This window comes from Rosa chinensis, chromosome 2 (assembly GCF_002994745.2).
Source record: "Rosa chinensis cultivar Old Blush chromosome 2, RchiOBHm-V2, whole genome shotgun sequence".
NCBI lineage: Eukaryota > Viridiplantae > Streptophyta > Magnoliopsida > Rosales > Rosaceae > Rosa > Rosa chinensis.
In genome coordinates this window covers 63,272,830-63,291,123 of record NC_037089.1, presented here as the reverse complement: position 1 = coordinate 63,291,123, position 18,294 = coordinate 63,272,830, and the positions used below count along the sequence as shown (strand labels likewise).

The 18,294-nt window shown below is 36.4% G+C and overlaps 1 protein-coding gene across 1 annotated transcript; it reads left to right on the top strand.

The window, feature by feature from the left end:
• Positions 1–1,089: 1,089 nt before the first annotated feature.
• Positions 1,090–16,559, top strand: LOC112184740 (the record flags this gene model as incomplete). Its single annotated transcript, XM_040513532.1, has 11 exons — positions 1,090–1,328; positions 6,044–6,133; positions 6,188–6,219; positions 6,264–6,311; positions 6,543–6,689; positions 7,098–7,247; positions 7,360–7,539; positions 7,634–7,696; positions 7,792–7,842; positions 7,928–7,972; positions 15,850–16,559. Coding segments are annotated over exons 1-11 (1,755 nt in total), but the record flags the coding sequence as incomplete, so codon positions are not given.
• Between the last annotated feature and the right edge of the window lie 1,735 nt (positions 16,560–18,294).

Sequence of the window (18,294 nt, the reverse complement as noted above, 5' to 3'; positions counted from 1 at the left end):
AAATAAATAACTCATCTTTCAAAAGATATTAGTATAAGAAAATTTAAGTGTAATATTTCTTGTAGTAATGCAGAAATTGAAAGACCCTTAAATCATGTTGAATAAATTTTTGGATTTGAGATAAACAATAAATATAGAAAAAAATATGTGTTAATTCAATTTAGCATATTAACAAAGGAATCGTAAATATGCACATATATGGGCATAATGCCATATATGATATATCTATCAATAAGGTAAGAAGACCTTAAAAAATTTGTATTAATTAGATATATCTAGTGTATTAATAGTGTAAAATATTATTTCATTCCATTAAAGTTTAAGGATAATCAAGATCAATTAAGAATTTGTATTAAATTTTGAAAAGTAAGACTAATTAAGGATTTTATAAAAATCATTAAAGTTCATATTAAGGTCAGTTTTATTTCATCCATTAAGGTTCATAGATAATTGAAACTAATAAATAATTTTTCAAAAATTGAGAAGGCTTGTTTTTTTTTTTTTTTTTTTTCAAATGAACGTTAATCTATTGTAAGTCACGACCTCCCACTTAGAAAGGGAAAACTTATGTCACTAGACCAAATGGTAATGGGCAGAAGACCCTGTTTATGTGATTACAAGGTTGATAATCAGATAAGACGCCAAGCAGAACGGTAGGGTTTTGAGCAGTGTGTGGCGGCAGCAAAGGAAAACTTCCGGTTGCCGTTTGGTCGTTTAGACCGGCGAGGAACCTCGTTGTGGCTGGGGAACTTTGGGCATCGTGCTTCAAAGGGATTGGTGGTGCCTGAAGATTGAATCTTCTCCGATTTGAGGGCAAACTAGATCGGCTTCAGCTGGGCAGTGTGGTGCGTCTCGGCGTCCGGCATCGAGGAAGCAGACTGTAGTGGGTCGGGGAGGCAAAGATTGCTTCTTCCTGGTGCTTGATCGATCGACAGCTTGCAGTAGCTTGAGGTCGGTTTCTCCCGATCTATAGGTGCGCGGTAGTGAGATCTGGTTGTTTAGAAACCTTTCCGGCCGGATCTCAGTGCAGGCTCATCTCTCTTGACCCGGAGGATTGTTGACCGAGTAGCAGAAAGGCAACAGGTCCTGATGTTGTCGCAGTGCTGGAATGGCCGGCCACCAGAGCTGTGGTTGAAGGCCTTGCCGCCGGGGAGTATGACGACGGCGGAGGTGAAGGAGCACCATGAGGATTCTCTTCTGTTGGCTTGGGATTGGGCCTGGGTCTCTGGGCCTGGGCTCATTCTTGGGCTGATGGGCCTGTTTGATTTTCTTTCTGCTAGACAAGACTGGACTTGGGCTTGGGCCTACGGGCTCGGGCTCAGGTCAAGGTAATTGGGGCCCTAATGTATTAGGGTTTGAGCCTGTGTGAGGTTGGATTAACTTCTATGAGTCTTCTCTGACGTTTCTAGTATCTTGCTTGTACCACAATTGCGTGCTTGGCAAGTGAGGGCTAGTTGAATGATTTATTTCCGTAGGAGGCGGGGTTTTTTCATTCTTGTATAGACTCGCTTAAATGTGAGCGACCCAGTGATCTTTAAAGGTTTGCTTTAGCTTAGGTAGGTTACTCCGGATTTTCTTGTCGGATTTCTTATGTAAATTTTGGTAGACTTCAGCTTATTTGCTGTTGATCTAATGAATTCAACTTCTATTTCAAAAAGAAGACCCTGTTTCTTTTGTAATATTTCCATATTGTCAATAAATTATCCTTCTTTTTTTTTCTAAATAAAAATGCTTACTTTCTAAGTTTCTAATTTAGACTCGCTGGCTGATGGTGCTGGTTATTGACCAAAATCTAAATAGGTTTTGCACGATCCGTGGAGTCATTGGGCTTGGGCCATTGACCTTTCCTGTACGTCCTTTCCGGATTTCTGATTATCCTCCCCAACTCAGACCAAAAACAAATATCCTCCCCCTACTGTTTTCCCACCACCATGGTACCTTAGCCGCATTCTTACACACAACTGTTTGAAATCCCACAGTCATCCGATCCCAAATTCAATCATATTTGACCTGGGAGCTGAAATACTACGATCCACGGATATTCTAATAAGTAATAACACATTCAGCAAATCCTCTTTTCTCAATGGCGCTGAGCGGAGGAGTATCAGATTCACGCAGCATTTCAGAGGCCTCGGTGTGGGGAGGGAAAAATTAAGCTTAAAATAGACAGGGCACCACTGCACTAGGAAATTCAGGGTTTGGATGGAGGCAAAATTATGAATGCTTATAGTTATGTAAGAAAGAAATTTTAGGGTTTATTAAACCAAGGACATTACCAATATTTTGTTAATGATATTGTGTATATTCAATGTGTTCCAGGTCCAATATAATTCTTCATCAAGCGAGAAAGAGAGAATAATATAAGACGCCTACTAGAAAGGTTGGCCATTTATAACAAGTCAATTGAGAAGAACACATCTCTGCATTGAAAACCCATTTGCAGGATTATCTTGCCTTAACATGTATTTTACATATGAAAATCAAATGCAGCTTTTGAGGACTATTTGTCATGCATGAAAGCCAGATGAGAGCACTCTGTCACAACTACAAAAAGGAAAGGGTACAATCCTCAACAGATTACTTCCGAGGTCTGACACAAACATTTCTAATAAGTATGCCATATGGGAATTATACATTTTTATTCAACTCAAATTCAAAAGTAAAATTTAACATGATCAAACATTGAATGCTACAAATTATAGCATCCATTGTTTATTATAGCATCATAAACTCACTACCGTCAACAATCGAGTACTAAAACATATCACAAAACCGCTCAAGATAGAAAGCCACAAACACACTTTTATTTTAAAGGAAATATTAAGACCCAACATATGGTTGTTCCCAGATTCTTTGTGCTTCAAATGCATCGTTGTTACCTGGAATCACAATAACCAGTAATGAGTATTACTCATAAACCAGAACAAAGTTTATGCAAGAAAATAAGGCTCATTACATTACCCCAATTAAAATTAAACAGATACTGAAAAAAGAGTACTTATGGCTTACCCTGGATAAATGAGTATGAATTTACTCGGTAGATTCCCAGTTATCTGCAGTGATTGCTGGGGAGTGGTTAAGGCCCTCCCAAATTTGCCCTCTACCTTTTGCAATGGCTGCAGCAAATTCTTCTGGCATATTAGTTAACTTCAACTCATTGAGGGTGATCAAGTGCTTCAACCCGCTTGGCACACTCAATTTTTTGCATGATCTAATCTCCAACTCCCTGAGATTTTTGCATTGCCTTTTCCTCCACATCCCACTCTTGTAGATTCTCTAGCTTCCACAACTTCAAAACTACGAGCTGAGGAAAACCCAAGGTGGAGCAAGTCATCTTGTTACCTACAAAAGACTCGGAGTAGAAACAGAGTACTTTAAGGTTGGGAAGCTTCTCTACTTGGGCATTGGATCATCAGAAAGAGAAGAGGCCGACAAAGTAAGATTAATGAGGCTTTTGGGGAATTCTGGTATGATAGGATGATAGGAGGATTTAGCTTTTCGAACAAATATAAGTTGCACAGATTCTCTAGGACTACCAAAGGCTTCAAGAATAGGTCACCGGATTTTCCCATTCCATTAATTGATCTCATTCTCAAAGACTTGAGGTGTTTCAGCTTTACAATCTTTTCTGATAATACCTCTTGCACCGACGAGGTTAATTGGAATTCCAATCCCAATTTTCTGAGGTTAAGCAACTTGTCCATCCCATCCTTCAAAGGACTATCCTTGTCCACAAATACACCCCATAACGTCTGAAGATTCTTCAGGGAACTGCCACCTTGTTGACTCACAGATTTACTCTGGTAACTCTGGTTTAAGTACAGGTGTCGAAGTTTCTGCAATTTCCATATTGAACTAGGGAGAGTGTGGATATATGTGTGTTTCACATTCAACGTGTGGAGGTTGTGCAAATTGCAAATTATACTATATATGAAAGGTGAGTTAACTGTTCACAACTGTAACAGTGGAATGACGGTTCTGCCCTTGGTTTTCTATGACAATTTCCAGGCTGCCGAGTAGAGTCGGTATTTGGACTTCAGTTGGGCTTATTGAAACAACAATTGCTGCTGGATATACCGAGTCACCGACTAGGAATTTTTTATTTATCATTTTTTTTTTGTGGTGTGTGTGGGATTACTTTAGAATGATCGAGAGAGAGCGAGAGAGAAAAAGAGAGAGCGAGATACAGAGCTTTAGTTTGAGAGAGAAATAGCGTGAGAGAGAGGGAGAGAGAGCTTCAGGCTGCATTCTATCTACCTAGGGATAGAGAGAGAGAGAGTTTGAGATTGAAGAAGAGGGAGACGGGAAGAAGTTGATACTCAATTCGAACAGAAATTGAGTGAACTGATCATCCCAGGTATTCTACGATGGGTTCGAATTTGTTTGATTTACTTTTTTGTCGGTCTCTTAGCTTTTCCATCATCATATATCACCGTTTTGGGTTTTTCCTGTTCAAGAACCAATCTAAGTAGTTTTCAATTAACCTGGGTTTGGATTTGTGGTTTTCTTTTCAGCAAAAGCAATAGAAGAGTTGGGTTTCTTTTCTTGGTAGGATTTGGATGTTCTTCGGTTATATCATATTGTGGTTTTCGTTGTGTTATTTGTGTCTGAATTTTATCTGATATTAAACGGTGGCTTCCTTGATTTCATGGATTTGTTTTGTGATTTTTGATCAGATTAGTGTATGCGATTTGGCTTTGTTTGGTAGTCTGGGTTTTAACATTTAATTGGTTCCAAGATCCAATCTTTTTTTAAGATTCGGAGGGAAAAGGATTGGGTTAAAAAGAAATAGAACAGGTTTTGTTTTTAATCTTTCTCATCTTTGTTATCGTTTAGTGAATTATGAGTTTGTGTTGACGCGAAAGATTCATCATAAGTTGTATATGCTTTATAGTTAGCAACTGATGTATGAATACGACTGAAGAATGACTGAAGAATGGATCAGAATGCTTCTTATTTCAAATATAGGATGTAGGAAGTTGTTTTTGCTCGGTTTCCATAACGATAATTATATTATCTAGAAAATATAGAATGTGTGTTTTTTTTTCTCTCCCTCTTTTTTCCCCTCTCTGCTTCTAGAGGCAGTTTGTTTGATTGTTCATATCTTTGAGAAGTTGTTATGATAATTGATAGGTCAAACTCAAAGTGTTATTATGGGTTTTCGGTTTCATCTATTGTTTCATTGTCTTCTGCAGTTCTCAATAATGTTGACTGGAATATTTGGTTGTTGTCGCTTTGTTGATTCGGTACTGTTGTCTCTACCGTGAAGGTGATCAGGTATGAGCTTTCGTTCTTATTGTATGTGGAAGTATGGTTTTATATTTTTGGTATCTTGGATTTTGAGAATTAAGATAGTTACAAACAAGTATTTGGTTTATCATTGAAAGTATAATCTTATGTTTTTGGTATGCTGCGTTTTAATCCTCAAAGGTTAGACTGCTAATGAAAGTAGAGATTATTGTTTTTTACTGTAATTTTTTTTTTTGGGTTGTTTTTATGTAATTCAGACTGAAAAGTTGTATATAGTCAGGAAGTTGGCAACACCATTTTTTTTAAACTTCTAAACATCGAAGTTTTAGACTTGAAGCAGTTTGTTCCAAGGTTAGCATTGTGTATGTATGCTAAAGATAAACCAGCTCTGGAATTTTAGTTGGTAAAGTTCTTTTCTCTTTCTCTGGTGAATGCTATGTCATGCGAACAAATTTATTGAAATGAATTGCTTACGGTAGCTTTTTTGTTTTTTTTGTTTTTTTTTTCCCTTCATGCCTATGTATGGAGACAAGTAAATTTGGTGCAGTTTAATACTTGCGCTCATGGTTGTAATTACTTTCTGTTTTCAATAAGAAAAAAAACAACTTAATGTTTGTATTGTTTGCTGCTTTATACTTTTCATTTACTGGTTTCTTAATAGGCATCTACTAATTTATTAAAGTAAGAACAATTTCTGTTCTGATTCTGTTTACGAGAGCTTATGTTAAAGTCAGTTTTCATTGTCTAATGATTGACTTTACAATTTTGGTGTTGTTTTGTTTGTGTTTTTTAGATTTTATGCAAAAAAATTTCCATACAAGTTTGCTGGCACTGTTCCTGTGGATATCATTTGTTATTATTTTGGTGTTGTGTTCCTCATCAGGTTTGTTCTTTTTATTATTTATAGTTAAGAATTTGATTTTAATTGTTTTTGCAGTTTGGCTGTCATATACAGAGATTTGTATATCTGTGTGATTATCAACCTGTTCAAGTGGTTTTCCTTTGTTCTACAGATCTCAGGAACAGTAGCCTGTCAAGTCTTTTAACTGGTTTGGATTCAGGTATGAGTCTGTAATTTTATGTTTATTATTTTTGTCACATTTTGCGGTTCCTATTTGGTAATCAAGATTTTGTGCTTGGATTTGGAAATGAAGTATGCATGTGTTTTGATTTGTTTCATGTTCTTCAGTGCTGTGAGACATACAACCCTGTTTTAGTTAATGTTAAGAAATAAAATGCTTTGAGTTTACACATACGTTGGAGAATTATGAAGTATAATTGTTTGTATGCAGGTATGGGTCCGAAGAAATGGACAAGAACAAAGAGACTGTTAGAAGACAGTTATTGTCAAAATCGTAATAATGAAAGGGAAATGCAAGCAATTCCTATTTCTGATACTGCTGAAGAGCAGGAAAGTCATTTTACCGGATCAAGCCGTGGTGAGTGAGCATTAGCAAGTTTCGGATATTTTTTTCAACCATTTTGATCATTTTTATCTATTTGCTCAAGTTTAGTTATATTTGATTTAGATTTTTGTACTGTTTTATATGGTTTCTTCACTTTGCTTATTATAAATGTGGATACCAGTTTAGACTTGGTAAGCTAACAGGTTATAACTATGTTTTTGTAATCATTAAATAAATGGTTTTCCTGTGTGTTGTATATTATATTTTGTCATTCTTATCTTTGCATAAAAATATAATATGTAGGCATCCCTATTTTGTTGTTGTACTTTTGGTTTTTGTATTTGTAATTCTCTCTCTGATTCTCAAAAAACAGAAAATGAAGGAAGCCTTTTTGATAAAATCTGAGAAACTCAGAGACAAAATCTGATTGTTTGCATGCAGGCACATATTCGAAGACACAATGGACAAGAACAAAAACATTGTTAGAAGACAGTCATTGTCAAAACGATAATGATGAAATAGAAATGCAAGGAATTCCTGTTTGCGATAGCAGTGAAGAACATAAAGTTCATTTTAGCAGATCAAGCCGTGGTAAGTATGCATTAGCAAGTTTCAAATGTTCATTTGAGTGCATGGTTTTAGCAGAAACTTTATGTTTTTTGTGAGTGCAATGTTATTGATATCAGTCAAATTCCATTCGTAGGCATTCAGTTGGTGATGTCAAAAGAGAATCAATGTTTAAAACATCAGCAGAATTCCAAAAGTTATAGCACTACCAAATTTAACCATACTCCCAAGCGATTCAGAACTAGGGAACAAAGCTCAGGTGCAATTGCTAATTCAAGTTTGTCAGCTAATAGAATCTCAAATCTGGAGAATCCAGGTACCGTATGCAATTTTGAGAATTAGTTTAGTATCAAAGATGGCAGATAATATGTAAACGCTTTTGATACATTTATTTTGATTTTTATGTGCAGGAACATCACAAGTTTTACAAAGCTCCAGCAATTCTGAATTTGTAGAAACTGATGAAATTAGAGGTTTGATTTTTGCATTTATTCATTGATCAAAAGTTAGATAATGTAACACATTTTTGTTTACAATGTCACTGATGTTTACAAAACTTTATATTCAGGTGAAGGTTTACATCTATTTGGTCAAGCTTCATACCAAAAAAGTAGAGCAGGTTGTTTTTGTGTAATTTCATTTGTTCTTTTCACTGAACGACAGTTGAATAAGTTATTGACAAAATTGTGCGACTGTGATTGCAGGATCTACAATCAAATATGAGGATTCAGGAGATGCTATCCACACATGTAATTATTGCAACGCATGTTTCTGGTTTGGAGAAGCGAATAAACAATCGTCCTCAAGTGCACCTCTAATCTATACAAATTGTTGCAAAAAAGGTCAAATCAAGCTTGAACCATCAAAATCAACACCAGAATTTCTTGAAAGATTATTGGATCCGAATAGTAGTTCTGAAAGCAGACTTTTTAGAGAGAATATCAGGATTTACAACTCGATGTTTTCTTTTACATCAATGGGAGCAACAATTGATAAAAAAATAAATACTGGATCAGGTCCTTATGTTTTTAAAATTAACGGTCAGGTACATCATTTAATGGGTTCTTTATTACCATCTGATGGGGAAAGTCCTAAATACGCTCAATTATACATATATGATACAAAAAATGAAGTTTTAAACCGTCTTAATGCTATTGATCCTACTCATACGAATACAAATATCAAATTAGATATTGTTGAAGGACTTATAAAAATGTTTGACGAAATTAATGAATTGGTAAAAGAATTTCGAACAATTAGAGATAAATTTGAAAATCGTTCCTTACCTTCGTTAAATATGACAATACTTAATCGTGAACCTACTAATAGTAAACAATATGAAGCACCAATAAGTGAAGAAATTGGTGGTTTAATAGTTGGTGATATTGGAGAACATAATTCCAATAGAGATATAATTATTGAATCAATTAGTGGAAATTTACAACGTGTTTCTAAAATACATCCAAAATATATGGCATTACAATACCCAATACTTTTTCCTTATGGTGAATATGGATATAAAATAAATTTACCAATGCAGCGAATCAAAGGAAATTCTACAGAAAGAAGTCAAAACATATCGATGCGAGCTTACATTACATATCAAATTCAAGATAGAAATAATGAAAGAAGTACTTTATTGAAAGGTGGACGACTATTTCAACAATTTTTAGTTGATGCTTATGCAACTGTTGAAGAAAGTCGATTAGATTGGATTAGAACGAATCAAAAAAATATTCGAAGTGAAATTTTAAAAGAGCTTTATACCGCATCTTCAGCTGGAATTAATAACAGTCGTGATTTAGGAAAAAAAATTATATTACCCAGTTCTCATACAGGAAGTCCTAGAGATATGATTAATAATTATCAAGATGCGATGGCAATTTGCAGACAATATGGTAATCCAGATTTATTCATCACTTTCACTTGCAACGTCAAATGGCCAGAAATAGAGAGATATCTAAACAAAAAACCTAAATATAGAGCTAAAGATAGACCTGACATAATCTCAAGAATGTTTAAAATAAAATTACAAGATATGATTAATTATGTTTAATCTGGAGAACCATTCGGAGAAATTGATGCATATGTTCATACAATAGAATTTCAAAAAAGAGGCCTTCCTCACGCTCATATGCTATTTTGGTTTAAAAAAAATTACAAATGTTATATAGCAGCTGATATAGATTCTATCATTTCAGCAGAATTACCAGATAAAAATATTGATCCAGAGCTTTTTAAAATTGTTAGTGAGTTTATGATTCATGGACCTTGCGGACAATTAAATTCAAAATCTCCTTGCATGCGGAATGGAAAATGTTCCAAATTTTTTCCAAAAGCATACTGCCTAAATTCTATATTTGAAACAAATACACCTTCAATATATAAACGTCGTAATGATGATACAAAATTCGTAATAAAAAATAATGTACATATTGGAAATAATTTTGTTGTTCCTTATAATCCAAACTTATTATTACGGTATAATGCTCATATTAATGTTGAATCATGTTCTCAATCAATGTTAATTAAATATTTATTTAAATATATTAATAAAGGTCCAGATCGAGCTCGAGTTTTACTATATGAAGATATGAATGATGAAATTACAACTCATCTTAATTGTCGATATTTAACTCCTCATGAGTCTGTTTGGAGACTATTTGAATATTCAATTCACTCTCGACATCCTGTTGTTCAACATTTACATATTCATATGCCTTTAGAACAAAATATCATTTTTAATGAATTTCAGTCCACTGAATCAATAATCAAAGAAAAAAGTGCAGAAGACACTACGCTTACTGGTTGGTTCAAAGCAAATTCAACTTTTCTAGAAGCAGCTGAATTAACTTACTCAGAATTTCCAACTAAATTTGTTTGGGATAATCGAAACAAATGTTGGACACCACGAAAACAATATCAAACTATTGGTCGAATAGCAAATGTACAACCTGTATTAGGTGAATTATATTATATGAGAATGTTACTAAATATTCAAAAAGGTTGTCGTGATTATGATTCAATAAAAACCGTTAATGGTATTACATATGATACTTATCAAGAAGCTTGCCAAGTTTTAGGTTTATTAGGTGATGACAAAGAATGGATTGAAGCATTAAGCGATTCATTATACACTGGAACAGCTTCTGAAATTCGACAACTTTTTACTACAATAATTCTATTTTGTGATGTTGCAAATCCCGAACAATTATTAGATTCATATTGGTTAAATATGTCTGATGATATTTTACATAATGCTAGAATCGAACTTCAAAATCCAAACTTGATTTTATCAGAATCAGAGTTGAAAAACAGATTATTATATGAACTAGAACAAATATTTAACAAATTATCAAGTTCATTAAAAGATCATCGGCTACCAATGCCTGATATAAATAAAATGTTAGATTTGAATAATAGATTGTTAATAGAAGAATTAAATTATGATTGTCTTCAATTAAAACGTGAACATACAAATTTAGTAACTCAATTAAATACATGTCAAAAAATTGTTTATGATGAAGTTATTAAAGGAATTGAAGAAAAAAAATGTAATGCATTTTTTGTTCAGGGTCATGGAGGAACTGGTAAAACATTTTTATGGCATACAATAATAAGTAAATTAAGATCTGAAGGAAAAATTGTTTTAGCTGTTGCTTCATCAGGAATTGCCTCATTATTACTTCCAAATGGTCGAACTGCTCATTCTCGATTTAAAATACATTTGACAATCAATAATCTATCAATATGTCCAATAAAAAAGGGCACTCATCTTGCAAAATTAATTAGTAAAACAGATTTAATTATTTGGGATGAAGCTCCCATGTCTAATAAATATTGTTTTGAAGTATTAGACAAATCTTTACGTGATATTCTATGTGATCCAAATGATAAACAAGCTAACAAACCATTTGGTGGTAAAGCTATATTATTAGGCGGGGATTTTAGACAAATTTTACCTGTTGTTACAGGAGGAACTAAAGAGCAAATACTTGAAGCTTCATTAAATAGTTCATACATTTGGTCGTCATTTAAAATATTTCATTTAACAGAAAATATGAGATTATCAAAAAAGAATTTAAGTGATGAAGAAAAAATGAATATTTCAAGTTTTGCAAACTAGTTATTACAGATAGGAGATGGTTGTATATCTTCGATAAAAGATCCATATGATCAAGATACATCCTGCGTTGAAATTCCAAATGATATACTTATTCATACGTATAGAAATCCAATAGAAGCAATTTTTCTTGCAACTTATCCAAATTTTTGTAGTAATTACAACAATTTTAACTAACTAAAAGAACGTGCAATTATTACACCTCGAAATGCTACAGTTCATGATATAAATAACTATGCTATTAATTTATTACCAGGCGATAAAACAACTTATTTAAGCGCTGATAGCAACTTATTAAATTCTGGAAATAATGAAAACATAAATCTTTTATATCCAATAGAATTTTTGAATAAACTAGAATTTAATGGATTACCATCACATGAATTAATTTTAAAAATTGGAATGCCTATTATGCTATTAAGAAATTTAAATCAAACAAGTGGTTTATGCAATGGTACAAGATTGATAATTACAAAATTATTTGATCGATTAATAGAAGCAAAAATATTAACAGGAAACAACGTAGGCCAAAAAATTTTTATACCTAGAATTGTTCTTACTGCATCTGAAAACAAATGGCCGTTTATTTTTAAAAGGCGGCAATTTCCAATAAGACCATGTTATGCTATGACTATCAATAAAAGTCAAGGTCAATCACTAAATCAAGTTGGGATATATTTACCAGAACCTATTTTTACACATGGACAATTATATTTAGTGCTTTCACGAGTTACATCAAAAAATGGATTAAAATTTTTAATAAATAACAATAATGAGATACCAAATAAATACACTAAGAATATAGTTTATAAAGACGTATTACAACATTTGTAAATGCAATAATATGTCACATTATACATTTGCGTACATATTAATGTTTCTGTACTAAAATAAATACTGTCACCTTCAAAAGTGAGATAAAAACAAGCAAAATAAACAGCCCAGCATAAAATCATGATTCACAAGTGAGAGAAAGCATTGTTTGAAACCTACCAGAATGTCTGCTAAACAAAAAGTTCAGCCTAGAAGAAAATCTGGCAATAAGCCCATACAGTTGAAAGAGCTTGAAGGTTGGGAAGGATTCTAGAGTTTACAATCAGACAAACAGTACTCTAAGGGAATGGAATCTAGGATTACATTTTTGCCCTGAACTATTCAATATATAAGAGATATCTCCACCGCCATTATCATTCGAGAAGCCTCTGTCAATATCGAGACCTATCTTCAGCCGACGTCAACCTCCTCCGTCACAATCAAGATCGGAAAAGGCTTGGTAAGATTCGGGTTTCATCTAAACCAATTTCTTCTATCAAATCATCGATCTTAACTGATACTATATTATTGCATTCGAGCCTAACCTTTGATATTTTCGTTGTTAAACAGCTCTGAAACTATCAGTTTTGAGTCTTCCCAAGTTCTCAATATTGTTGACTGGAATATTTAGCTGTCGTTGCTTTGTTGATTCGGTACTGTTGTCTTTACCGTGAAGGTGATCGGGTATGAGCTTTCATTCTTATTGTATGTGATTTATCATTGGAACTATAGTTTTATATTTTTGGTATCCTGAGTTTTGAGAAATAAGATAGTTATAAACAAGTATATAGCTTATTGATTGTATTTGGTTTATCATTGAAAGTATAATCTTATATTTTTGGTATGATGCGTTTTAATCCTCAAAAGTTAGACTCTGCTAATGAAAATGGAGATTATTGTTTTTTTTAACATAGTTCAGACTGAAAAGTTGTATATGGTAAACATAGAAATTTTCAACTTGAAGCACTGTTACGTCCCGAACCTAGAATTTACGATTTACTTTCGTGTTGGACGGTAAATTGTTAAATATTTTCAATTTGAAACGTTTTGGATGTTTTAGTGGCCCTAAAAGTTGACTTTTTGTTCGGGTCAAAATTTGAGAAAATGTTCTTCACGAAAGTCGTAGGGGACGTTAAACCGAGCGCGTGCATATGTGGTTCGTAAAAATCGGATTTCGTATGCAAGAGTTATGGCCGAAATAGTAAAGTTACTGTTCACGGTAATTTTTGATTAAAATAGAAAGTTACCTAGGGTAGGTTTCCATTTCCGGAAACCCACCCTTCCCCTTTTCTCTCTCCTCCCCCCGAGCTCTCTCCTCTCCGGTTCGGCCTCCACCGCACCTCCTTCGATTGCCGGCGATTTCGGCCACCCCAGGACGTGCCACCGGTCATCCCAGGTTCGCCTCCTCCCTCCGAGCACGCCTACATCCTTGGTTTTCCACGATTTGGCCGGAAAACCACGGATCGAACGAAAGACTCCTCCGGCTGCAGTTGACGATTTCCGGCGATTCCGGCCACCTCCGGTCCCCATCTTTCTGTCGAAGGTTTGGTTTTCATCACTGATTATTTTCCCTATGGTCTTGTAACACGATTTGAAGTGTAGAGGCCGGATCGAATTAGGGTTCTTGAATTTTCTGGATTTGTGTTCTTGGTTTGATTTCGACTGTTTCTAGTTGTTATTTGTAAATGTTGTAGTTATGAAGTGGAATCAGTGTGTTGAGTAGGTGTTGTACCTGAAATTTGGTGGCCGGAGGTGGAGGTTGGCCACCGGCGCGTGAAACCCACGCACTGCCACTGTAGGTGGCGCGTGAAACAGGGTTTCGGCCGGAAATTTGTGACTGTTGAACATGTATTCGCTCCTTTTTACATCTAGTTAATTAATCGAAGCTTGGAAATCGATTTGGAAGTGATTTGAATATAATTTTGATGGTTGATCAAGAAAATTGGTGAAATTATTAAACGAATTATAAGGAATCCATCCATCGGATTTCCTCGGTTTGGCCTTTGAGCCTATATATTAGGGAGATAATATTTTTGAGGAAGATTGGAAGAAATTGGACAATTAAAGTGGATTTTGGGGGTTGATTTTAATTAATTCAATTTAATTTTCCAACCCGAAATTAAAGTTACGAACGTTCTATTGTACAGGACGTGAGGAGGATTTCCTCGAGGAGGGTTTGGATCGACGGCAAGCTTAGCCGTACTTTGTGAGTGGACTTTTGTTTTCAAACAAGTGATGCATGCATTTATTTATTAAAGCTTGATTTATTTTATTAACGTATTTTTACCGAGCATATAAAGATAATTGTGAATTCTCTTATGGAATTACTTTTAAATATTGTTTCTCATGAAGTATTTATGATTGGTAACGGTTGTGAGTTTTGGATATAAAGTATTTATGCTCGGATTCGAATTTATATTTGAGATTTTTGAAGGATTTTTGAAATGGGATTTCGATGGAGTAAGTCTCCATATTTATTTACCGACTTTCGGTTTAGGCATTGGGAATGCCTCGTTAATTTATACGGCTTTTTACGAAAATCATTGTACGGTTGGGAATCGTACCCGTATTGTTCCTTATACATGGGACTTGGGGAAGCTTTAAGGATTTAACGGTTTTTAACCACCATACCCAGGGTCGTTCTATATATATTATATTACTGGCTAGCCTATTATTACTCCTCCCTACTTACTATGTGTTCGTAGGTGAGTAGAGGAGAGCATGGGATGCTCAAGAGTGTGGGACACTCCGACCCGAGCCAATAAGGCTCCCTTCTTTCGTATGGTGAACGTCCTTCCCCATATTTTATTATGATTCGACTAGCGGGGCTAGTCCGATTTATTTTATCCAGCAGGGCTGGAATGGTTTGCACGAGTTTTGAGTTTAAAGAAATACGTTTTATAAATGTTGCATGCATCGAGACTTTATATTGTAAATTCGTGGGAAAGTATAAATTTATACTTATTTATTTTGTCCACTCACTCTAACGTTTTTATGTACTTTCCCCCTGGGCCCTTTGGTTTAAATTGCCCAGATCACAGTGTTGCGGACCGGCATAGGAGCGGAGGCTAGTACCACCTCTATCATCCATTCTCAGTAGGTTATTGATTAACCTACTCATTGTATTATATTTCGAGTCTATTCCTTAGATTGCTCTGAATACTTGTTGAGAGTGGATTTATACTTTTGTATAAGTATGTGTGTAAGAGAGTGGTTTATTTTGGGAGATTGTTGAACGATTGAGTTGCTGGGTTGTATTTGTGTAAGATATTTTGGTTGTGAAGTTTGATGTTTTTATTTGGAAAATTATGGAATGATGCTAGGAAGCAGGGCGGCTTCAAGCATAGCATTTAGAGTACTTGAGAAGTGTTTTCAGCAGGTTTAGGGTTGCCCATTTTTAGGGGAGGTTCTGTCGAATTTTCTCGAAAAGTGGGTCCCGCAGGTCCACCTAGGATTTAGGAGGGTAATTCCGGGGTGGGTCCTGACAGTTGGTATCAGAGCATTAGGTTTCCCGTTTCCTGTCATTTATACTACTTTATACAATTGAGGACATCTAGTATCTTCCGAGTGATGGCCCGACCGCGGCGGATCCCCATCGTATGCTCTTCGATGCTAGTGTGTTTTTCAAGTGTATAAGGTAGTTGTCCTAGTGTCTTCGTTGTGAGTCATCTAATTCTCCCTTAATCTCAGGTACTATGCGTCCTAGACGCCGGACTCGTGGGGAAACCCCTCCCATTCCAGGAGATGAGCATACTCCTGGAGGAATAGCGGAAGCGTTAGGACGTATTGTGCAGCAGTTGACTGCAGCGCTTCCAGGCTCCAGAACTGACTTTACCATGGAGCGAGCGAAGAGGCATGGAGCTTATAGCTTCTCTCATGCTCCTGAGGCTATGGATGCCCAGAATTGGTTGAACAAAATGGAGAGAGTCTTCACTCAAATCCATTGCCCTGAGGATCGAAAAGTGGGCTTAGCGGTGGATTTTCTGGATGGTGTAGCTTTTGATTGGTGGTCTTATATGAGCAGGGACTTAGAGATTGATGGCCCAATTACTTGGGAACAGTTCAAGGAGCACTTTACTGAGAGATATTTTGGCACAGCTATCCGAGATAGGATGAAATATGAGTTCTTACATCTGCAAAAGGGGGACATGACCGTAACAGAATTTGAACAACGGTTCACCCAACTGGCCCAGTTTGTGCCTGATATGGTTAGCACTGAGAGGGAGCGGATTTATAGGTTTGTGGATGCTTTGGGGGGTAAGTATTCTGATCAGCTGACCGGAGTACCATTTACTGATTATGCTGAGGTCGTTAATGCTGCTTTACGACTTGAGACTAGGTATATGTCTGGTATCCGACCTCGGGATTTGGGTGGCCCCAGCCAGGGCCCACCCAAGAAGGCTGCTTCCACTTCTGGGTCAGGATCTTCAGCAGGCAGCGGACAGAGTAGTGGGTCTGGTGCTGGATCTCGTTATAGACGCGGGGGGCGTGACAGGAGATTCCCTCGGGGGCAGTTTAGTGGACGCCCGTTTGGGCAGAGCAGAGTTGGTTTTGGTGGTCAGCATAGGGCTCCAGCTAGGCAGCCAGCCCCGTTTGGGCAGTACCAGTCAGTCGGATGCTTTGAGTGTGGACAGCAGGGCCACTTTAGGAGGGATTGCCCTCTATTGACTCAGAGAGCTGCATTTACTCCTTATCAGACCGCGGGCCAGTCTTCTGCCGGTACGTCTATTAGTGGTACCGTGGCTTCTACTAGCGGTACCCATCATAGTTCAGCAGCCCGTGGCAGCCCGCAGCGGGGTAGGGGTCAGAGAGGACGTCCTACCACTCAGGCTAGGTTGCATGCCATGACGCAGCAGGAGGGCCACGACTCACCAGATGTTATCATTGGTACGTTGTCTGTTTTTGGTCAGCCTGCTTATACTTTAATTGATCCTGGTGCATCGCATTCTTTTATGTCGAGTAGATTTGCATGTTTTGCGAATGTGCCATCATCACTTCTTATTGGTGAATGGAATGTGTTATTACCTGCTGGAGCATCACTTAAGATAGAATGGGTTTTTAGAGGTTGTGATGTTTTGATTGAGGGTGTTAGTTTGGAGGTTGATTTAATTCCATTAGACCTTGTTGAATTTGATGTGATTTTGGGGATGGAGTTTTTGGCGACTCATCGGGCTAATATTGATTGCTTTCGTAAGATTGTGGTCTTTCGAAGTCCAGGAAAGCCAATGATTACCTTTCAGGGAGAACGTAATGTTCTAGCTTCCTGTATGATTTCCGCTTTGACCGCTGAGAAGCTGTTGAATAAGGGAAGTCAGGCTTATTTGGCACATGTGGTGGACACTAATAGGGAAGAGCTGAGTATTAGAGAGATACCAGTGGTTAGGAAATTTCAGGATGTATTTCCTGACGAATTACCTGGTTTACCTCCTGCTAGGGAGATAGATTTCATTATTGATTTACTCCCTGGCACCACACCCATATCTTTGGCACCTTATAGAATGGCCCCAGCTGAATTAAGAGAGTTGAAGATTCAGTTGCAAGAACTAGTGGATAAGGGGTTCATCCAATCTAGTGTGTCTCCTTGGGGTGCCCCGGTTTTGTTTGTTAAGAAGAAGGATGGTTCTTTACGGTTGTGCATTGATTATCGAAAGTTGAATAGGGTTACTGTGAAGAATAAATACCCTTTGCCTCGTATTGACGACCTCTTTGATCAGTTGAGGGGAGCCAAGGTCTTTTCCAAAATTGATTTGAGGTCTGGTTACTATCAGTTGAGGATAAGGGAGTCCGATGTACCCAAGACTGCATTTCGATCACGTTATGGGCACTACGAATTTAGAGTAATGCCGTTTGGATTGACTAATGCCCCTGCAGCTTTTATGGACCTCATGAATAGAGTGTTCCGTCCTTACCTTGATCGATTTGTGATTGTGTTCATTGATGATATCTTGGTGTATTCCAAGGACAATAGTCAACATGCCAAGCATCTAAGGATTGTATTGCGAACTTTGAGGGAGGCCCAGTTATTTGCAAAGTTCAATAAATGTGAATTTTGGCTGAATAGTATTGGATTTTTGGGTCATGTTGTATCCGCAGAAGGTATCAGTGTGGACCCTCAGAAGGTAGTAGCGGTGCTAA